The 23,969-nt window shown below is 45.4% G+C and overlaps 1 protein-coding gene across 2 annotated transcripts in view; it reads left to right on the top strand.

Annotated features, from left to right (window-relative positions):
- OPHN1 (oligophrenin 1) overlaps window positions 1–23,969 on the top strand; it is a 193,816-nt gene that overhangs the window by 3,099 nt on the left and 166,748 nt on the right. For both annotated transcript variants that reach the window (XM_044305809.1, XM_044305810.1), the window contains exon 2: window positions 20,073–20,234. In XM_044305809.1, coding sequence (XP_044161744.1) covers window positions 20,081–20,234 — 154 coding nt within the window. In that variant the 5' untranslated portion in view covers window positions 20,073–20,080. The remainder of the gene's footprint in view (window positions 1–20,072; window positions 20,235–23,969) is intronic.

Here is a 23,969-nt window from a genome sequence, read left to right on the forward strand (position 1 = left end):
TGGGAGTTCTGGGAATAGCAGAGCTCGGGATTGGCTGCTTCGTCCCATAGAGGTGAATGGAGAAGTGGCCCTGCATGTGCAGTATGCTTTCCATTCATTTTTGTGGGACTTTTCAAAATGGCTGGGCTGCCATAGAAGTGAATGGAGAGCACCCACACATGCGCAGTGCACTCTCTAACTTCCAGGGTCCCGTTCTGGAGATTGGTGCAGGTTCCAGAGGTGGGACCTGCACCTATCTGACTCTGATGGCATCTTCTAGCGATATGTCATCAAAGTCTGAGATGAGCCAACCTTCTTAAGCTATTAGCCTAGTTTCACTTTATCGCTATACTGTTCTGGCAGGCTGTTCCGATAGACTCGGGAACCGCTTCCAGGAGTGCGTCGCATGCGACACAGCCAGTAAGTGCCATAGCACTGCCCAGCCGCATTGACTATAATGGGATCTGGAATCGGTGCCGGGATTTGGTTGGACAAAAAACTCTGCTTGCAGCAGTATTTGTCCGGCTGAATCTCGACACTAATGCCAGATACTGGCTGGGTCCTCTTATAGTCAATGGGCTCCGGAATAGTTGAGTTCTAGCGTGAAACTTGCCTTAGGCATTATATAGTATATATGTGCCTGAGGCCCGCAAAACCAGCCATACGGTCGTGTGAACAAGCCCTAACTGTAAAGACCTCCCCCTCCTCCCGTTTACATGTCTACCCTGTCTGGTAATACTGGGCGGTTGAATCGTGGTGCCTCTTGTCCAGTGTAAATTGGAACAATGGGGAGCGTGTTCATATGACATGCAGATTACTGCTGATGTACACACGTGTGTATACTAGTGTTGGGCGATATACCGGTACTCACAATATACTGCAGTATTAAGAACCAGCAATATGCCGATATCACAGTTTCTTAATTGCCACAGTATTTTAGTGAAGTCATAGGGGCAATCGCTCGCTTACCGCTTCTAAAACATGGTGTTCAGTGTCAGGAAGCTGCATCACCGCTATATCTGTCCCTACACAGCTTGATCCAGCAACCACAGAGTAGCGGCATCCATAGAGAAGACGGGAGGAGAGATAGCGGCGCTCTAGAAGTGCAGGGGAGGCTGAGACCGGGGCTGCTGGGAGTGACCTGTCAGGCAGGAGGAGGGCAGAGCCTAGGTGTGGACAGTATACAAACCATGTAAGCTGTGCTGTTCTCCATCTGTATACACTGACCCTGCACCCAGTATAATGTATGGGGGCAGCATGGAGACATTATACTGTACAAGCCCCATACAGTGTCTCCTTGTAGCAAGCCTAGCCTGCCTGAGGACCAGACGGGACAGTGGAAGCGGATGGAGTCTGTCACCAAATTTCCAGAATGTTTGGAGTGTCTTTTCGTTCTAAATTGGGTATTTATCATAATATATTTCTTAATATCATTATTGTGGGAATATTTTTGATATCACCTAACCCTAGTGTATACATGGATTCTCTATGAGCATAATATTTGCGGAGCTAGTGGTGCAGGATAAGCTGGAAGGGCAGCCGTCTTATTTACATGAGATCCATGCGTATGTTTGGCAGGAAGAACGATGGGATTACACCAGGAAAAGACAGACATGCCATATTTGCTTTGCCGCTTGTACTTGCATTGTTTGCTGGATGTCACCTATAGTGGAATAAGCCCATCTCTTGTGATTTATGTGAGGATTCCTGAGATGCATATATTGAGTGCACGGTGTGAATATTAACATTTATGCCAGTGTCTCTTTCTTAGGCCCCCTGCACACCAACGTGGGTGCCGATCCGTGGGCATTCCACATCACGGATGCGGACCCATTCACTTCAATGGGTCCGCAATTCCGGAGATGCTGAATGGTGCGCAACGGAGCCCTACGGAAGCTCTACAGAGTGCTTCCGTGGGGTTCCGTTCCTCAAAAAGATAGAACATGTCTTATCTTTTTGCGGAACGTCCGGATCGCGGACCCATTAAAGTGAATAGGTCCGGAATCTGCTGCGGCTGCCCCATGGACTGTGTTCGTGCATTGCGGCCATTTTACGGGCCGCAGCGCGACCACGGTGTGCACACGTTCGTGTGCAGGGGACCTTATAAAGAAAATGTTCGTTTTATGAAAATAATTTCCCTAGAATAGAAAGGATGTCACTGGTGTTAATAAGTAATTTACAACTATTTCATCTGCTATAACTACATATAATTAGTTACATCTACACTAGGGAAGGCTGAGTGACAACCGGTGTGTGCTGTTGTAGCCTCTACATGAGTTGTCATTCAGCGTCGGTGGAATCCTGAAAGACAAATGTGGCTAGAGCTTGGTCGTAATGCAAGCTACAAATATTGCAGATTTATTTGCAGATTTTACTTATTGCATTGCAGTATGTCAGATGGGTCTGCAAATAAGGGTCCTGCATAAAGACTGGCGTACAGGCGGAGAGGCAGGAATGGGTATTATTAGGTGCTGAGTTTGGGTGGTGGCAACTTGTCTACAGCATGTGACCACTGCAGCCAATCTATGGCCTCAGCAGTGCACTGAAGAGGCCAGGGATTGGCTGCAGTGGTCACATGTTAACAATATGACATCATTGCAGCAGCCGGGTGAACACTGCTCTGCCAATAGAACTGGAGCAATGGCATGGGATGTGTTGTGTAAGTAAAACATTTTCTAGCTATGAGGCAACAGTAGGCTAAAAAGTGGCTCTTGCTTCTTCCTCTCTGCCTCCAGCACCTGGCCAGCCAGAAGTGCATCGCAGCTGGCCGCGATTATTAATTTAGGTCCTGGCTTCGAGGACCTACCCCCTGCATTTAAGGGGTGGGGCTCTTTTTCCTGCCGAATGCAGCTGGGGGAGGAGTTTCATCCTCTTCCCATACTGGCTCCTGCTCTCCTTGTCTCACTCCAGCAGGATGCTTCCACTGGGGAACATCAGCACCTGGGATCACCTGCCTCTTCAGTCTCTGGGAGGACAGTCTCTATTCTCCCTCCAGCCCTGAGACCAGCTCTTAGTCTGCACTCAGTCGGCCATGCCCGAACCCACGAACGACCCCCGCCCCCCATCATCCCCCACCCACTACGCGTGCACAAAATGTGAACTCAAGTTCCCGCGCGGCCAGCCAGGCTCTTTGTGTACCGCATGCCATGCGCCCAGACCAGTCCTAGCCTTCCTGCCTAAGCAGCTGCATTGCCCCCCCCCCCCCTGGCCATGTGGAACTGGATTGGGCCCGGTGCCCTGTCTCGGGCAGTGGAGGACTTATCAAAAATTTCCCAATCCACTCTCTCCTTCATGGGTTGATTGGTTGACCAGTCCCTACCTGCGCAACCCGCATCTTCCTCAGGTGACCAACCCAGGGGTAGACCTTCACACAAGTGGGCTAGAACAGGACATTGTTCCTCTTCTGTCGCCTCCGTGTCTCCATCCCCCCCTAGGCCACGCTCAGACGCGTCCTTCCTCCCAGGTGAAGTGCTGTCTGAAGGGGAGATACTTGATTCGGACTCGGATGTAGATCCAGAAAAATCTTCTAAGATTGCTTCCATGGTGGACAGCCCGGTTGCGGCTATCCGCGATACCTTCCGGGTTCAGGATGACTCCCCCTCGTCTAGTCGACAGGGAGTGTCTTCTCCACTCCAGACAAACACCTTAAATGGTGATTTTTCGGTCGTCATTGCCAAGGCATGGGACCATCCAGATCGTCGCTTTACCACATCCAAGCGCCTGGACTTGGTAGAAAAATTGTCCTCCCCTCTTAAGGTGGACCCTCCGGTCATGCGTCTTGCCAAGCATACCGCCATCCAGGTATCCGATGGTGTGTCCCTTCAGAACTTGGAAGATCGCCGCCTGGAGTCCCTTTCTAAGTCCGCTTTCGCGGCGGGTGGCTCTACACTTCGTCCCATTTTTGCCTCCGCTTGGGTGGCTAAGGCGGTCTCCGAATGGGCCCTTCGCCTGCATCGGGACATTGCGGCGGACCATCCCCTGGTGGACCTCCAGTCATTGGCCCTGCAAATCTCTCAGGCTGGAAAGTACCTTTTGTGTGGATTCTTTGGACGCGGGCACGCTCTCATGGTTGCCTTACGGTGCGAAGTTTGGCTTAAAGTATGGGCGTCGGACTCCTCTTTGAAACGCTCCCTTATGGGCCTTCCATTTTCTGGCTCTCGACTATTCGGTGCCTGGTTGGACGAGAGTATCTCGGTGCCCGGTTGGACGAGAGTATGGGCGGTAAAAGTACTCACCTCCCACAACGCGAGTCCAAGCGCCATTTCGCTCTAAGCCCTCAAACTCCCAGTTCCATTCCTTTCGCTGCTTCCCCGGCACACGCCTGGCAGCAGGGGCGCCTCCCAGGGCCTTCACACAAGAGCAGAAGAAAGAAAACCATCCTTTAGGCCTCAACCAACCTGGTGCCCGCGGGCACAGCCCAACCACCGGTCTGCCAAGAGACAGTCTTCCCCATAAAGGGTGGGGGGTTGTCTCCTCCTTTTTCAAGAGGTTTGGCAGTCCCACATTTCCGACGTGTGGGCACTCGAGATTGTAATTTCGGGTTACAAGATCGAGTTTGCCTCCTTTCCGCTGGAGCATTTCTCTTCCTGTCTCGGCCACCCAGGGACCCGAGTAGGTACGCCGCCTTTTTTAGGCATTACAGTCCCTCCTCGCTCAGGGGGTGATGTCCCCGGTTCCCCTTGCGGAACAGTTCACAGGTTTCTATTCAAATCTGTTTGTGGTCCCCAAGAAGGAGGGATCTGTTCGCCTGGTTCTGGACCTCAAGTTGCTGAACCGGTTCGTCAGAACCCAGCACTTCAGAATGGAGTCCCTCCGCACCGTGGTTGCATCTCTGGAGTGTGGTGAATTCCTTTCCTCGGTAGACATTCTGGACGCATATCTGCACGTCCCTATTGCTCCCCCCCCCCCCCCCGCACCAGCGCTTCCTCCACTTTGCGATAGGGTCTCGTTACTACCAGTTCGTGGCTCTACCCTTTGGCCTGGCAACAGCACCGCGGGTCTTCACAAAAGTGCTCTCACCTATCCTTGCTTTTCTTCATTCCAGTGGCATCAACCTGATCGCCTACCTGGATGGCATCCTCGTCAAGGCAGCGACCTTTGGTCAGAACGAGGACAGTCTACGCATCACCCCGGACGCCCTGACATGCTTTGGCTGGCTGGTGAACTTCCAGAAGTCATCCCTGCATCCCAGCAGGTGGATTACCTTCCTTGGCATGATCCTCGATACGACCACAGCGTCAGTCTGCCTACCTCCGGACAAGCGGCTATCCCTCCTGCGGTTGATTTCTCTTCTTTTCTGGCGCAGACATCCACCGATCCGATTTTGCATGCAGGTGTTGGATACGATGGTCGCTTCCTTCGAGGCGCTTCCATTTGTGCAATTTCACACCCGACCTCTCCAACAGATGATCCTGTCATCCTGGGACAAGTCGCCGGGATCTCTGAACCATACTATTGTCGCCCCCCCCGGGTGCTGTCAGACCTCAGGTGGTGGCTCTCAGCTCCAGCCTTGGACTCCAGAAAATCTTTTCTCCCGGTCTCATGGACAGTCATCACCACTGATGCCAGCCTCCACGGATGGGGCGGAGTCTTCACGACTTGGACAGTCCAAGGCAAGTGGTCTCAGTTGGAATCCAGACTGCCCATCAACATCCTGGAACTTCGGCCATACATTTGTCCCTGCTTCTTTGGACTCCCCTCCTGAGAGGCTTGCCTGGCCGGATCCAGTCGGACAATGCCATGGCGGTGGCTTACATCAATCATCAGGGGGGAACCCACAGTCAGGAGATGATGGAGGAATCAGCCAAGATTCTACAGTGGGCGGAGGAACATGTACCAGCCCTATCGGCAGTCTACATTCCAGGAGTGGAGAATTGGATAGCGGACTTCCTCAGTCGGGAGACACTGGACCCAGGCAAGTGGTCTCTGATCTCATCCTTCTTCTAGGAGACACTCTGTGGCCTCCTCCGCTCAGGGACGACCTTCTCTTTCAGGGACACGTCTTCCCCCAGCATTTGAAAATCGCTAAGTTTGACGGCGTGGCTATTGAGACCGCCATTCTGAAGCGTCGGGGGTTCTCCGATGAAGTCATCAGCACCATGATTAAAGCTAGGAAGCCAGCATTGTCCAAAATTTATCATAGGACTTGGAAATCTTTCCTTTTGATTATGTGCGGACTGCAGCCTCCCTCCGCTCCGTTTATCCCTTCCTACAATCCTCTCCTTCTTGCCAATAGGTCTTGATTTTGGGTCTCGGTCTTAGTTCCCTTTTAAAGGCAGGTGTCAGCGCTTTCAATATTTTACCAGTCTGGTCCCCCAGTACTGGTAGCGAAATAATAAACCTGCTCCACCTGGTGAAAGGTACGAACAGTCTTACCAGACCAATAGAAATACTGGGATCAGTGAGGGTGTCTAGGTAGATCTATCCAAGGACATCAGGTATATGCCGGATACGAGGTCACACTGTGGGGTGGCGTTTGTAAAGTTGATGCAGAACTGTGCCCTAAAAGACCCTATGAGAGGAGAAGGGGACTGGTTTCATTTTGTTAGAGGGAGGTTACTAGGAATTTATTAACTGGCCACGTTCTTCTTTAGATTTAGGGATCAGGCCCGAAGTAGGGACGGTTATCCGGACGGGGTCGCCCCTATTGGGAAAGGTGATCTGTATAGACAGGCTTGGACCCCATATGTTTTTTAGATATTGCATCATTGTGGTGTGTTAGTTGCTTATTGAATTAAAAGTTACATTTTAGACACAGCTCCCACCCATTGTTTCTACTCTAATTTTGCCGCAGGTGATGGTGGTTGGCTGGTGGGGTCCTCAGTTCTGGGTTCAGACCCACTGGTTATTGTTACTGCTTGTGCACAAACTATACTCTCTCAAGGCTGGAGGGGGTATAGCCGGCAGGAGCAGCTAACACTTTTTGGCCTAGTGTTGCCTCCTAGTGGCAGCAGCAGCGGCTATACTCACAGTCCTGTGTCCCCCAATGAACTCGGCGAGAAAGATATTTTACAGGTGAGTCCACAAAAATCTAGTTATTCTTTACTTCAGGTGGATTACAGGTGCCATTCAGTTTATTTTCTACTTGAAACAGCGCAACCCCTTTAACCGCCTTTTACAGCGCCATTAGTGGGCCTTATTTCAGTGTCTGGTCTTTATGATGCTTAGTGGATTAGGTGCATTGCACCCAGAAGAGAAGGCAGATATAGTATTTTACTGGCCGATCACTCTATACATAATATCCATATGTATTCTCTGTATGCAGTGGAGGCTGCTGCTGCTGCTTCCAGTGGTTTCAGAAGTCGTGTGCTGCTGGGACAACTAGACCCAGCACAGCACTGACCGTTGTCACTTGTCACGGCTGTTATCACCTATGCAACGCCAGTAATATTAAATTAGTAGTTTTGCTTTTACTTCTTAAGTCAGAAGAGACATATACTATATACAGGGCCATCATAACAAATGAACTAAAAGAAAAAAGGATAAACAAAAAAAAAAGTGGGGGATGTTTTTTCCTTATCAATCATATACAGAGCCCTGTTATGGCACATTGACTCCTCCTCAGGCATACCATATCAAACTTTTTTCATTCAATAAAATCCACAGAATATACAGCAAGTGTATGATAGATGCAAATGCAAATGCAACCTCTAGGACCCACACCCGTCTCTAGAACTGCTGTCCCACTGCACCCCCCCCCCCCCCCCCCCCAATGGCATCAAGATGGCAAGAGTTGGTTGGGTTTATGGAAACAGCTGAACTTTCCTGACTCCCAGGAAATGCAGAACAGCATAGTATAGTCGTGGCCAAAAGTTTTGAGAATTACACAAATATTGGAAAAGTTGCTGCTTAAGTTTTTATAATAGCAATTTGCATATACTCCAGAATGTTATGAAGAGTGATCAGCTGAATTGCATAGTCCTTCTTTGCCATGAAAATGAACTTAATCCTCCAATAAACTTTCCACTGCATTTCATTGCTGTCATTAAAGGATTTTTCACGATGTAACTCAAATCCGATGGTATATTCTAACATAGAGGCATTCCCATGGTGATGGGGACGCTTCAAGTTAAAATATACCATCGAATTGGAGAAAACTCCGATAGGGACTCCTGACTTTACATTGAAAGTCAATGGGGGACGGATCAGTTTGCAATTGCACCATATTGTGTCAACGTCAAACGGATCCGTCCCCATTGACTTGCATTGTAAGTCAGGACAGATCTGTTTGGCTCCGCACGGCCAGGCGGACACTAAAACGACTTTTGTAACTTTCCTTCATGTCTGGTGATCCTCCAAAAATCACGGAAGACACACGGAAGAAAAAACGGACACGGAACAGCGGAACCCCGTTTTGCGGACCGTAAAAAAAATACTGTCGTGTGCATGAGGCCTTAATGTCATGTAATTGCCGATAAAAGCCTTTGTAACGTATGAAGTGTGTGTAATTATATTTCACTACATCACGGAAACAACTGAAACAAAGATCTAAAAGCAGCAAACTTTGTGAAAACTAATATTTGTGTCATTCTCAAAACTTTTGGCCACGACTGTACATAAAATTCAGCTTTTCGATAAACCCGACTACCTCTCACGTCCTGGATGTGGCTGCTAAGTCAGTGAACCTCTGTTCTAGAAATAGCTGCAGATGCCAGAGGAGGGGACCGCATCTCTGACACATTTCCGTAAATATCCTGCTGATGTGCCATAAATGCCTGAGATGAGAATATCCCTTTAATGCCCGTACAGTGTGTGTGTTAGGCTTCTTTCAGATGAGCAATATGAAATGTGTGCAAGTGTCTCGTGAATCTACCGATTGTGAGACATTCATCAAACGTTTTAGTGGTGTAACTTGCGACTTTTCGTTTACATAGTAACATACTGTAGTTTGTAAGGCTGAAAAAAGACGCCTGTCCGTCCAGTTCAGCCTGTTATTCTTCAATTTGATCCAGAGCAATGCAAAAAAACCTGTGAGGTAGAAACTAATTTCCCTCATTTTAGGGGTAAAAATTCCTGAGCAGTATACTGTTCTCTTTCATGTTTACTCCTTAGTGACCACCAATATGCCATTTTATGGTGGTCACTAAGGGGCCTTAGGCTGGGCCGCAGCCTTTTTATGGCAGCCCAGTCTAATCGCTTCACGGATAGCCTTGCACTGGAGAGCTGGGGGTTGGTCCTTCTCTAACAGCCCAAAACAGCAGGAGCTCCTATTTGGACTGTTTAACCCCTTGCATGCTGCGGGCAAATGCACCCTCCGCATGGAAGCGGTCACAGAGGGAGCGGACTCCCATCGACACCCCGCAAATGAGATTGCTGGGTAACCATATGTGTATATGTAAGTTATGTGTACCCCAAAATGGCGACATTAAAAACTGCAACTTGTCTTACAAAAAACAAGCCGACATGCGGCTACATAGATGGCAAAAATAAAAAAGTTATAGCTCTTGGAAGGCGATAATGAAAGAAATTGCTTGGTCAGTAAGGCCCAAAACAGGCTGGCATTAAAGGGTATCATCTGGAAAAATTGATACTTTACCATGCGAGCCTTCTACAAGATCATTAATAAATATATTGAAGAGAATAGGGCCCAATACTGACCCCTGAGGTACCCCACTAGTGACAGTGACCCAATCTGAGCATGTACCGTTAATAACCACCCTCTGTTTTCTATCACTGAGCCAGTTACGTACCCACTTACAGACGTTTTCTCCCAGTCCGAGCATTCTCATTTTATATACTAACCTTTTATGGTACAGTGTCAAATGCTTTGGAGAAGTCCAGATATACGACATCCATTGATTCGCCGCTGTCAAGTCTAGAACTTACCTCCTCATAAAAACTGATTAAATTAGTCTGACATGACCGATCCCTCATGAAGCCATGCTGATATGGCGTTATTTGCTTATTTCTGTTGAGATGCTCTAATATAGCATCTCTCAGAAAACCTTCAAACAGTTTACCCACAACAGATGTTAGACTTATCTGCCTATAGTTTTGACCCCTTTTTGAATATTGGCACGACAGAGTCCATAAATACCAGAAATAAGGGCTTGTCTATTAAATTACATCATTCTCTTAGAATCCAGGGTGTATGCCTTCTGAACCTGGTGATTTTATATATTTTAATTTTTTTTAACACAACGCTATACTTCTTCCTGGGTCAGACAGACCACATTTAGGCCTCATGCACACGACAGTATTTTTTCACGGTCCGCCAAACAGGGTTCCGTGATCCATGTCCGTTTTTGTTTCCGTGTGTCTTCCTTGATTTTTGGAGGATCACCAGACATGAAGGAAATAGAAAAAAAATCTAAGTCAAGTTTGCCTTGCAAATGATAGAAAAAAAACAGACACAGATCACGGACGCGGATGACAATCTTGTGTGCCTTTTTTTTTTTTTTCACGGACCCATTGACTTGAATGGGTCCGCTAACCATTGTCCGTGAAAAAAATAGGACAGGTCGTATTTTTTTCACGGACTGGAAACACTGATCACGGACGCGGATGACAAATGGTGCATTTTCAGAATTTTCCACGGACCCATTGAAAGTCAATGGGTCCGCAGAAAGTCATGGAAAATGGAACAACGGACACGGGACACAGCAACGGTCATGTGCATGAGGTCTTAATATGGAGTTTACTTTGACACTCAGCATTTCATCTTGCATCGCCTTTTTCCTCTCTGAATAAAGTGCAAAAGAATTTAATAAATTAGCTTTTTCCTCATAATCCTCTACTGCTCCTCCCTCATCACGCCTTAACCCTTACAGTACCGGGCCACTTTTCACCTTAAATCCCAGGCAAATATGATGTCACTTTATGTGGTAATAACTTTGAACCCCTTTTACTTATCCAGGCCATTCTGAGATTCTTTTCTCAGCACATATTGTACTTCATGACAGTGGTAAAACTGAATAAAAAAACTTCATTTTTATTTATAAAAAATACAAAATTTCCCAAAAATGTGGAAAAATTTGCTAATTTCCATTTCTTTATTTTTATAATAGATAGCAATAACTCCAAATAGTTATTACTAGGGCTGCACGATATGGGAATTTTGTGCGATTACGATTAGGGCCCTAAAAATTGCGATAACGGTATGCGATGCGATATTTTAAGGGAATTGTGCTAGAGGTCTATTTGCTTGGATTTTCAAGGCAAAAGCACACACAAATTACTGATAATGCAGAAATGTAGTTATGCTTAACTCAAGAACTGAAATGCACAGTGTTTTTCAAAATAAAACATATTTTACTAAATTAAATAACATATTTGCATTACTGCAAAAGTACAAAATACAAAACTTGCCATTTTCTTAATCGCACTGCACAGAACAGATAAATAAAATAGAATAAATAAAAGAACATTTGTTCATTAAAATAACGACTTGCCTCCAGCCCCTCCTCCCTCCCCGCACTGTAACTGATGTATCGCCAGACGCGCTGTGCAGCATAGCGGCCGGCGATACATCCGTGTCAACCACGTAAAAAGTCAACCATCGCATTATAAGGCGCACTGCCATTTTCCCCCCACTTTTGGGGAGGAAAAAGTTTGTCTTATAAAGCAAAAAATATTGTAATATAATTGCAGCATTTTTTGGTCGGCCAATTGGCGATTGCGATATGGCGATTAATTGTGATTGCTTTGGCGATATATTGTGCAGGCCTAGTTATTACTTTACATTCCCCATATGTCTACTTCATGTTTGGATCATTTTGTGAATGCCATTTTTATTTTTTGCGGACGTTAGAAGGCTTAGAAGTTTAAAAGCAAATCTTGAAATGTTTCAGAAAATTTCCAAAGTCACTTTGTGAGGCTTACATAATAGAAACCACCCAAAAATAACCCCCATTTCAGAAACTACACCCCTCAAGGTATTCAAAACTGATTTTTACAAACTTTGTTAACCCTTTAGGTTTCCCACAAGAATTAATGGAAAATGAAGAGGAAATTTCAGAATTTCACTTTTTTGGCAGCTTTTCAATTTTTTTCCAGTAAGAAAGCAAGGGTTAACAGCCAAACAAAACTAAATATTTTTTGCCCTGATTCTTTTGTTTGCAGAAACACCCCATATGTGGTTGTAAACTGCTGTATGGCCACACGGCAGGGGGCAGAAGAAAAGGAACGCCATATTGTTTTTGGAAGGCAGAATTTGCGGGACTGGTTTTTGGAAACCATGTCACATTTGAAGACACCCTGATGCAGCCCTAGAGTAGAAACTCCCCAAAAATGACCCCATTTTGGAAAGTACTGGATAAGGTGGCAGTTTTCTTAGTATTATTTTAGGTTACATAAGATTTTTTAGTTGCTCTATATTACACTTTTTGTAAGTGAGACAAGGTAACAAAAATAGCTGTTTTGGCGCCGTTTTTATTTTGTTATTTACAGTGTTCATCTGACAGGTTAGATCATGTGGTATTTTTATACAGCAGGTTGTTACAGACACGACAATACCAAATATGTTTGGTTGTTTGTTTCAGTTTTACATAATAAAGCATTTTTGAAAAAAAATACAATTTTTGTGTCTCCATATACTGAAAGCCATAATTATTTTTTTATTTTATTTTGGGTGACTTTCTTATATAGGGGCTTATTTTTTTCACTAGGAGATGATGGTTAGATTTGTACTATTTTGATCGCTTGGTATTACACTTTTTATGATGTAAGGTGACAAAAAGGGGCTTTTTTGACACCATTTTTTTTATTTGACTTTAGCACAATAATAGCAGTTTTGAAGAAAAAAAAAAATCATATTTTAGTGTCCCCATTGTCTGAGAGTCATCTTTTTTATTTTTTGACTGATTTGTCTGACGGTTTGATTTGTACTATTTTGGGGGGCATACACCTTTTTGATCATTTGGTGGTGTTGATGGCTTTATATATATATTTTTTACGGTGTTCACCTGAGGGGTTAGGTCATGTGATATTTTTATAGAGCAGATTGTTACAGACGTGGCGATACCTAATATGTCTACTTTTATTTTATGTATGTGTTTTTTATTTTTTCTGTTTTTCACAATGATATCCTTTTTAGTGTCTCCATATTCTGAGAGCCATAGTTTTTTTTTTTGGGGGGGGGGGGGGCGATTGTCTTAGGCTACTTTCACACCTGCGTTAGGTGCGGATCCGTCTGGTATCTGCACAGACGGATCCACAGCTATAATGCAAACGATTGTATCTGTTTAGAACAGATCCGTGTGCATTACCATGAACAAAAAATATTTTTTTTTAAATTTATTTTGTTCATGATAATGCAAACGGATCCGTTTTGACCTACACTGAAAGTCAATGGGAGGCGGATCCGTTTTCAATTGCACCATATTGTGTCAGTGAAAACAGATCTGTCCCCATTGACTTACATTGTAAGTCAGGACGGATCCGCTTGGCTCCGCATCATCAGGCAGACATCAAAACGCTGCAAGCAGCGTTTTTGGTGTCCACCTCCAGAGCGGAATGGAGGCTGAACGGAGGCAAACTGATGCATTCTGAACGGATCCTTATCCATTCAGAATGCATTGGGACTAAACTGATCCGTTTTGAGCCGCTTGTGAGAGCCCTGAAACGGATCTCACAAGCTGACCCAGAAACGACAGTGTGAAAGTAGCCTAAAGTAGATTATTATTTTTGCGTGATGAGATGACTGTTTGGCACTATTTTGGGGTGCATATGACTTTTTTATTTCTTGCAATTACACTTTTAGTGAAGTAAGGTGACAAAATGGCTTATTGACCCCCCTTTTTTTTTTTTTTTTTTTTTTTTTTTTTTAACGGTGTTCACCTGAGGGGTTAGATCATGTGATGTTTTTATAGAGCAGGTAGTTACAGACTTGGCAATACCTAATATGTATGCTTTTTTTTTTTTTTTTTTTAAGTTTTATGCACTAATATCATTTTCGAAACCCCAAAAAAAAATCATGTTTTAGTTTTTCCATGGATCTCACAGGCTCTCCTGGAAGGCAGCCACAATGCCTAAGAAAGGCATTGGGCTGCCTTCCCTGCCATGGGGTCCCCGTCACAGCAGCACGGGGACCCCATGGACACCGGGCCCGTGAGGATACCGCACGTGCCGCTGTCAGCGCTGACCGCGGCCGTGCAAGAGTTATTGCGCTGGCATCAGTGATTTGACCGATGCCGGAGCATACAGCAGGAGTCTGGCTATCAGTGACAGCCAGACCCCTGCCTTTGATCGGGTGGGCATAGCTCCTGCACCCGCCCGATCAGCGCACCATACCTGTACTGCGCTGAGATTTCTGCGCCGTACATGTACGGCACTGGTATCCTAAGGGTTAAAAGGCCAACACTTTGAGGTTTAACCTTTTTTATCATTGTATATTTGAAGACCAATTTACATTTAGTTTTACTCCCTTTGGCAATGAATCTCTCTCCAGCTTGGCTGCCTTTCTGTCTTTTACATAAACTATTAAGAAAAAAAATTGAATTAGTGCTTTTTCGCTACCTTCTAGTTTTAGTCATTTAAGTGCTTTGTTTTTGTTATTTATTGCCTCCATATTATTTTTTTGGGTTCCTAACCCTTTTATTCCCATAAGGTATGTACCACGATTTCGATTTTAGGATGCTTTTAAAAATATCCCATATTGTGTCTGTACTCTTTTAGATGATCAAATGTTACTTTCCTGAAGTTCAGTGTTTTTGTGCCTCTCTAACAAAACGCCATATTAAATGTCATTTGGAAGGTTGTTATTTTATGGTCACTATTTCTCAGATATCCCCCAACCTGCACGCCTGTTGTTCTGTCAGGTCTATTGGTTAAAGGGGTTTTCCAAGATATTTTAATTGATGACCTATCCTCTGGAGCTACTGCGAGCACTGGTGCCTTCTCAAACAGCTGATTAGTGGAGGATAGGTCATCGGTTAAAAGAGTTTTCCTGGATTTTAATATTGATGATCTATCCTAATAGATGGGCTGGGGGCCAATAGCTGGCACTCCCACCAATCAGCTGGTTAAAGAGAAGGCTGTGCGCCGTGCCAGGGAAGCCTTCACTACCCAGGTGTAATTACAAAAGGGTGTCCCATTCACTTCTATGGGGCATCTTGTTCCTATACATTTGAATAGGGCTCCTGGCATTAGTATACATACAATTAAGAGGTTTTTGGACATTTTCCTACACCTTTCCTTTCGAACGGTTCTAGTTCCTCCCTCCATTCCACCCCCAGTTCCATTACTTAGCACCAGGTCTCTAGCTGCTCCTTCCCCATCTATGATGTAATTATCCTCCCCCTACTCCTTAGTTTAACCACTCCTTCAACCTACCAGCCATCTTCTCCCCAGGCCAGTTCTCCTGGAACCCAACCCCCTCCTTCATACACCAATTCTTGAGCCTATATTTTTTGCCAATGTGTGTTTTTTGCAGACCTCAAAATTCATATGGTTCTGTGAATGCACCCTTAGAGATTTTCATGTACTATATGATGATTTTCATTCATGGCATAACTCTTTTAAGGACCCTTTACCTAACTCTGTCATTGGTGCTAATGTACACCATTGATGCAGGGTCTTGACAAGCCCTTCCCAGTAACCCATCAGACCGTTCCACAATATGTCAAACTCGAGTGCTAGGAAGACAAACCACTATTCGACGATCGCAGTCTTTGTGACGGATTGTTCTGTCTGTACCCCTAATTATAGTCTCCCACTACCAGCACCTGTCTGGCATGCCCTGCTCTCCTGGTCCCCGCATTACTGGAGCTGATATTCCCGGGGCTGGTAGAGGAAGTGTCCGACTGCAGCAGTGCTACCCATCAATGAACATTCCCCTTATCTGCCAAGTTGGCAAACTTGTTGGGTTGGGTCTCCCTGGCACTCTTCTCTCGACCCTACCTTCTGTTACCCCACCAGCTACCTCACTTTTCTGCTCCTCCATACTACCTTCTTCCTCTTCATCTACCCCATAGTGTCTGCTCAGCGAGCAGCAAACTCCTGTCCGTTTTGTCAAGGCAGCTCAGTGTTGTAGTTCACTCATTTAGATCCAGGATCGGGACTTCTGAACGTGCAGTTCACTCACATTTCGCACAGCAGTATGCACCCTCAAATGGCTGTTCCAGGACTGCATACATGGCAAAAAATGTGAACTGGATTTGCCTGTCAATCATGGAGCACATATTGCTAATGGAGATTACACCAATAACAAATAAAAAAACAAGGTAAATGTAATGAAAACGATAAACAGGTGAAAAATTTGGTCCCCTCCTAAAGTCCCTGAATCTTAGTCTCAGGTCACACGCTTAAAAAAGCTGTTTTACTCCACTTAACCGCAAAAAGTATTCAGACTTTTTTTCCTGTGGATTCAAAGGACAGAGCTGGCCTCAACACTGGCACTTCTTATAACTTCTCTTGATTAGGTAGCCACATCCCTAACTAGTCCCTTGTGCAACACACTGGAGCCTGAGCGTCTAAGCAAACAATTTCCGTTGTCTTTCTTTCCATCCATCTTTCTGTTCTTTATGCACAGCCAAACAACTGGACTGCTCTGCATCAGCTCTCTAGGAGACCTACCGACACACATGGTCACAAGACCCCATTGGCCAATAGATGCTGTCAGGTCCTACATTCTTAGGCTCCATTCACACCTCCGCAATTATCCTTACGGTCTGTTTCTTTGCGGATCTGTGTTTCCGTAAAAACCTTCAGTTTTTTACAAAAGTGCATCCACATCCATTCTGTGTTTCCGTGTTTCTGCAGAAATAAAAAAGGAAGGAGGAATACATGCTGCTAGGGTACCATACCATAATACGGATGATATGCGGATGACATGCGGAAGACATTTGGTGTCTTTCCGCATGTCATCCGCTTTTTTGCGGACCCATTGAGTACAATAGGGCCGCGGACCGCAATTTGCGGCCAAAAGTAGGACATGCGTCTTTTTTTTTTTTTTTTGCGGAACCGCATACCGGAAGTGCTGATGCGGACAGCAATTACTCCCCCATTGAAATGAATAGATCTGCACCCGTTCCGCAAAATTGCGGAACAGATGCGGAAGGAAAATTGCAGCCGTGTGAATGGAGCCTTAGTCTCCCTGACGCGCACACAGTTTTACAGCAGGTTTCCATAACAACCCAGTTATTTTTCTTCACTTTCATCGGGACGCTGTGAATCAGGGTGGCCCACTGTCCTGAAATTTCTGCACAGTCCGTAACTATAGGTGACTTATTTCCTGTGTCCGTGGTATCTGGTTTTAAAGAAGCAGTATATTGTGCTGCAATGTGGTATCTGGTTTTAAAGAAGCAGTATATTGTGCTGCACTGTGGTATCTGGTTTTGCAGAGGCAGTATATTGTGCTGCACTGTGGTATCTGGTTTTGCAGAGGCAGTATATTGTGCTGCACTGTGGTATCTGGTTTTGCAGAGGCAGTATATTGTGCTGCACTGTGGTATCTGGTTTTGCAGAGGCAGTATATTGTGCTGCACTGTGGTATCTGGTTTTGCAGAGGCAGTATATTGTGCTGCACTGTGGTATCTGGTTTTAAAGAAGCAGTATATTGTGCTGCACTGTGGTATCTGGTTTTGCAGAGGCAGTATATTGTGCTGCAATGTGGTATCTGGTTTTAAAGAAGCAGTATATTGTGCTGCACTGTGGTATCTGGTTTTAAAGAAGCAGTATATTGTGCTGCACTGTGGTATCTGGTTTTAAAGAAGCAGTATATTGTGCTGCACTGTGGTATCTGGTTTTAAAGAAGCAGTATATTGTGCTGCACTGTGGTATCTGGTTTTGCAGAGGCAGTATATTGTGCTGCGCTGTGGTATCTGGTTCTGCTGGGGAGGTATTTTGCTCTGCACTAGAGTATTACCAGCCCCACCTACTGTCATACCACCTTCTGTCAATTATCCAACCCTTATAATCACTCCTCAATTCCCAGGCCCTCGTTATAAATTATACTTAACTGCTCCCCAGCACCCTCATCGCTCCGGATCTCTGCATGGCTGCTGCTGCATTTTTCTCCCCTGCAGAGATCAAAACGTCCAGCGACTGGGGGGGGGGGATTGGCTGCGACGGGGACAAGCCTCCCTAGCGTCTCCTCGTAAGGGGTCCTGTTCTAGTGATCGGTTGGGGCCTCAGTGGTAGGAGCCCCACTAATTTTATAGTTATTTCCTATAATGTGGATGGGGGATAACTTGATGAAAGCGGAATACTCGGAGTTCAGTGAAAAAAGACAAAAAAAAAAATTTTTTTACATCCTGTAAAAAAGCGGAACATTTCGCATCTGTTTGAGCCATTTCTGCCTGAGATCCGTTCTTTTAGATGGGAAAAGCCTGTATGCAGTACTTTTTTTTTTTTTTCTGTCTAATAAAACTTATCTCTGATGGAAATGGCTCAAGTGGATGCCATATGTGCATAACTGAAGCACAGGATCTATTTTCTTTTTACTGGATCTAGTTTTTTTTTGTTCATCTGACGGAGCCGAAAAATATAACGGTGATGTGAACTCCCCCTGACAAAAAACAAGCTGTAATACCCTATTCTGACAGATATTTTAACAGGTTTTCCAAGACTTTACAACTGATGGCCATCTCTCAGCTTTCACCAGACCATGTGACGTCACCTTCATCGGTCACATGGCCTATATGCAGCACAGCCCCATTGAAATGACTAGGGCTGAGCTGTGACACTAAGCACAACCGCTATCCAATGTATGGCGCTATGGTTGGTGACCAAGTAGAAGGCCGTGGCGCTACTGTGAACACTGGGGCCTTCACAAACAGATGATCAGCTCGGGACCTGGGTGTCAGACCCCCACCAATCAGACACTTATGACCTGTAACTTTGTTAGTGACAAGTGTCTTAGTAAAGTTTTGATTGGTGGGGTCCTGATGGGGACACCCCTGGAGTCTGTACAGCGATTGCTCAGCTCTTCAAGGAAAGCAGAACCATTTAGAACCTATGGGGAAGTGAGATCTGCGTATTTATTAGAAGGTAGATCCCTCTTAATAAATTAGGCGCACTGTGGCCCTATGTTCGATAGAAATCCGGGCTGTTGTAGACTTGAGCTCTAACTTACAGCAGTTTCTGATCCGACATCCTGTGGGAAGCCTTTAGAAAGTTTCACGTTATGGAACAAATATGCTGTGCTCCATAGTTTACTACCTTTTTGACACCACAATAATGACCTAAAAATGTTAGTAAATATCCTTGTATGTGGCTGAAGCACTTGTTGGGGGTCTAAGCCCCTGGATCACTGCTATCGTCTAGATTTCACTTCTTATTCTTTAATAATAAGGCTTCACGCACATGACCGTATATATTTTTCGATGCGCAAAATTTGGATACTGGCCGTGCGCATCCTGCATTTTCCTCGGTCCCTATTATAAAAATTCTGTTTCTTGTCAACAAACGAACAAGAATAGGACATGTTCCATAATTTGTGGACCAGCCGCACAGATGCAGACATCCGTATGCTGTCCACATTTGTTGTGGCCCCTTAGAAATGATTGGGTCCACATCTGAACCTCAAAATTGCAGATCGGAAACGGACCAAAAATATGGTCATGTTCCTGAGGCCTACAGGAGAGTAAGCCGCTGCCAGACTTCCCTGATGACAGCTTTTACTCTTTTACCCAAAATGTGTCATCAGGTGGTAGTATACACACTACACACAATGGTCTGCTAGTCCTGCTGAAAACATGAGCTTCAGCCCTGCAGCACTCCAGCTGTTGTGAAACTACAATTCCCAGCTTGCTCCTTTTATTTCTATGAGAGTTCTGAGAACAGCAGAGCAAGTATGCATGCTGGGAGTTGTAGTTTCACAACAGCTGGAGGCTCTTTGATAAATGGAAGCAGAGCTGCAGTAACCAGATCTGTCCACTATACAATTGATGGAGCTGGAAGTACTGCAGAACAGCTGATTGCAGAGTGTCGGACCCCCGATGATCACATACCGATGGCCTATCTTGAGGAGCCTAATTTCCTTGTAAGAGGCAAAAATAAATGCTTGGGCAAATTTAATGGGAAACTAATTAACTTGCCTGTTTATTTTTACTCTGGGAAGTAACTGGGATTTCCAAAGGATGTTGTGCTCTGGGTGGAATTTAAATCCGCTGACACCTGTGACACTTGTAACATTTCTCATCTTGCATTCACAGGAGCAAAAATGGGTCATACTCCCCTGGAATTCAGCGACTGCTACTTGGACAGCCCGGTGTTCAGAGAGAGTTTGAAGGGATACGAGCAAGAGCTGGAGAGGACCAATAAATTCATTAAGGATGTAATCAAGGATGGCAATGCTCTTATCAGCGCTATAAAAGGTAAGCAGACCCTTGACTTTTCTCTGGCTGGTATCGTACAACTAGCCACACCAAAAACGCTTCCCATATATTCATGTACCCACAGGTGTGGCCATCAGCAGCCATAGAACGGGTGTCCTCTTTTACACTTGTAACGTTACGTTTATTTTTATAAATTCTTCCTTTAACCACATGAATGCGACTTTTTTAGCCTTATTTCCCACAAGTAAGTCAGGGTCTCCTTAGGGAAAACTGATGGTTTTGTATACAATTTTAAATGGGTTCTCTGAAAATTTAGAATATTAAATTACTTAAAGGAGTTGGCCACTTTCTGGTTACTGTAGATCAATGTGTATGTAAGAAAACCTATATAGCACTTGCTATTCGGCTCTGTTTTCTATATTTCATAAAGTATGTCCCCTTGTTTGTCAAGTCTTTTGTGCTGTCCAAATATAGGTCCTGTCCATAAAATGGTAGCTGATGGAGGGTCATGTGACCAGGCAAAAATAACTGTGCCCCATCCATTGAAATACACTGCACTTGTCATCTGTGCTTGCACTGTTGGGAGTTTAGTGCAGGTGCAGTGTGTCTGAAATGAAGAGGCCGAGTGCTGTATCTGGTCACATGACCCTCCATCAGCGGCCATCTTATGGCCAGGACCTCTATGCAGACAGCACAAAAGATTTGCCCAACAAGAGGACATGGCTTCTGAAATATAGCAAACGGAACAGAATATAAATAAAAACTATGTAAGTAAGTACAATATAGTCAACTTGCATGCTGACTGGTCAACAGTAGCCAGAAAGTGGCCAACCCCTTTAAAATACTTAAATATTACTTTATAATAAATGTATTTCCAAATGCCCTTCAATAGTTAAAGCTGAATCTGTGTAGGAATGAAGTTCATGAGGAGACATGAAGTACAGAGAGGAGGTGGGGGTAATGAGCAGCAGCACAGCTCCACATTACCACGGTCTGTCCTGTCCATCCTGGCCCTGTCAAACCGCAGAGACAGCAGCCTCTTCCTAGTGCAGTGACGTCACGTGGCCGTCACGTGGCCTAGGCACAGCTCAGTCCCTTTCAAGTGAATTGAGCTGCAATATAACGCACAGCAACTCTACAATGGATACATTTAGAAAGGGAGTTGAACGGCACTCCTCTTGAGTGAGGGCGGTGCTCAGTGGTAAGCTAGATTCCAATATATTCTAGAAACCATGGCACTCTGTAATTATGTTGCATAAACTTCGTATTTTATATTAAGGGTTTCTTTCACCAGAATTAACCCTATTAAACCGGCTGACATTAGCGATGTGCTAATGTCCGCAGAACCTAACTAGCCTATTCTTATGGATGCGCACCTTACTTCACAATTTTGACTTTTATTTTATGCTAATTAGCCTCTAGGAGCAAGGGGGCATTGCACCTGCTCCTAGAGGCTCCATTCGCCCACCTCTTTCAACGCCCATGTAAACTTGATTGACAGGGCCAGGCCAGCGTTGGTCTCCTCCTGCCAGCGAAATCTCGCGCCTGTGCCATCCTGTTCAGTATTCGGTGCAGGCACAGTGAGTGAAGAACGCTCGGCTGCCGGCTTTCAATCAGGTAAATACTTAACACATAGGAGGATCCAGCGATGTCGCAGCTCTCTCCTCCCTCTTCTCTGCGATGCCGGCTGTCAGTGACATATTCAGCGCAGGCGCAGTGAGGAAGCCGGAAGCCGAGCGTGCTTCATTCACTGCACCTGTGCCGAATACTGAACAGGACGGCGCAGACACGAGATTTAGCTGGCAGGAGGAGACCAACGCTGGCCTGGCCCTGTCAATCAAGTTTACATGGGCGTTAAAAGAGGTGGACGAACGGAGCTTCTAGGAGCAGGTGCGACGCCCCCCCCGCTCCTAGAGGCTAATTAGCATATCATACAAGTAATACTTGTGCAATAAGGGGCGCATCAATAAGCATAAGAATAGGCTAGTTAGGGTCTGCTGACATTAGCACATCACTAATGTCAGCCAGTTTTAATAGGGTTAATTCTGGTGACAGAAACCCTTTAATCCATTCAGAAAATGATATTTAGCCACTGTACACAATTGCAGAGTGCCGTGGATTCTTGAATATACAGTACTATCCAATGGATGGCGCTGCACATTGTAAGCCACAAGGTGGCTGCTTCCTCATGAACTCCATTCCTGCAGAGATTCAGCTGAAGATCTTCTTATCTGTATTCAGGATCACAATCCCTGACGAGCAGAGAGGAGGATGAGGCAGCTCTTTACCTCAGTGTTGTGAAGTAACATGTCCTGCTGTGTCCGTAGGACAGGTTTTGTGTGCACTAAGGCCATTTTATTTCTCCATAGGCTAAATGAGCTATTATTACTAATGAAAGGTATTTGGGAATATATTTATAAAAAAGTGATGTTTAAGTATTTTCATTTTCTTAATTCCTGAAGAACCCCTTTAATCAGTTAAGTCTGCGACTGCGTTGAGTGTTTTCCTGGACGCAGAGATGATCAGTGGTAAGCAAGGCTCATGTGCACAGACCAATTGAAATGAATAGGTCTGGATGCTATGCGTTCACAACATGCATAACATCTGGATGGAAAACTTGCTCGTGTGAGAGACCTTGGTAAAAAGACAAATCCCTGTTCCTGCATCTTAGGGTTGATGACCTTACCCTCTAGCACAGAAAGATGTGTGTGTCTGGAGCTCGCTGACTGGGCTTTACCTCTTGTGATTCCTGGCTTGCTTACTGGCCTTACCTGACCAAGTATCTGAGGTGTGTCTGGAGCTCGCTGACTGGGCTTTACCTCTTGTGATTCCTGGCTTGCTTACTGGCCTTACCTGACCAAGTATCTGAGGTGTGTCTGGAGCTCGCTGACTGGGCTTTACCTCTTGTGATTCCTGGCTTGCTTACTGGCCTTACCTGACCAAGTATCTGAGGTGTGTCTGGAGCTCACTGACTGGGCTTTACCTCTTGTGATTCCTGGCTTGCTTACTGGCCTTACCTGACCAAGTATCTGAGGTGTGTCTGGAGCTCGCTGACTGGGCTTTACCTCTTGTGATTCCTGGCTTGCTTACTGGCCTTACCTGACCAAGTATCTGAGGTGTGTCTGGAGCTCGCTGACTGGGCTTTACCTCTTGTGATTCCTGGCTTGCTTACTGGCCTTACCTGACCAAGTAGCTGAGGTGTGTCTGGAGCTCGCTGACTGGGCTTTACCTCTTGTGATTCCTGGCTTGCTTACTGGCCTTACCTGACCAAGTATCTGAGGTGTGTCTGGAGCTCGCTGACTGGGCTTTACCTCTTGTGATTCCTGGCTTGCTTACTGGCCTTACCTGACCAAGTATCTGAGGTGTGTCTGGAGCTCGCTGACTGGGCTTTACCTCTTGTGATTCCTGGCTTGCTTACTGGCCTTACCTGACCAAGTAGCTGAGGTGTGTCTGGTAACAAAGAGTATGTGTGTTGTAATAGCAGGAAATAACCACCTGCTTGATCCGTCATCTGACTGCTCATATGTGGTATGTCAAAAAAACTAAATTGGCCCTGCTCTTTGGTGACAAACGCCGGCTCTGAGAGTGTTTGTTTATCTACAGGTGAAACTCCCAAAATTAGAATATGGTGCAAAGTTCATTTATTTCAGTAATGCAACTTAAAAGGTGAAACTAACATATGAGATACCGAAAAGGAAAGTTCAGCAGCTCTCACCTGCCCCTCCTTCAGCTGTGAGCACAGAATACCCGGGTCAGGTACCGGGCGGCAATATG

This window comes from Bufo gargarizans, chromosome 9, assembly GCF_014858855.1.
Source record: "Bufo gargarizans isolate SCDJY-AF-19 chromosome 9, ASM1485885v1, whole genome shotgun sequence".
NCBI classification, from domain to species: domain Eukaryota; kingdom Metazoa; phylum Chordata; class Amphibia; order Anura; family Bufonidae; genus Bufo; species Bufo gargarizans.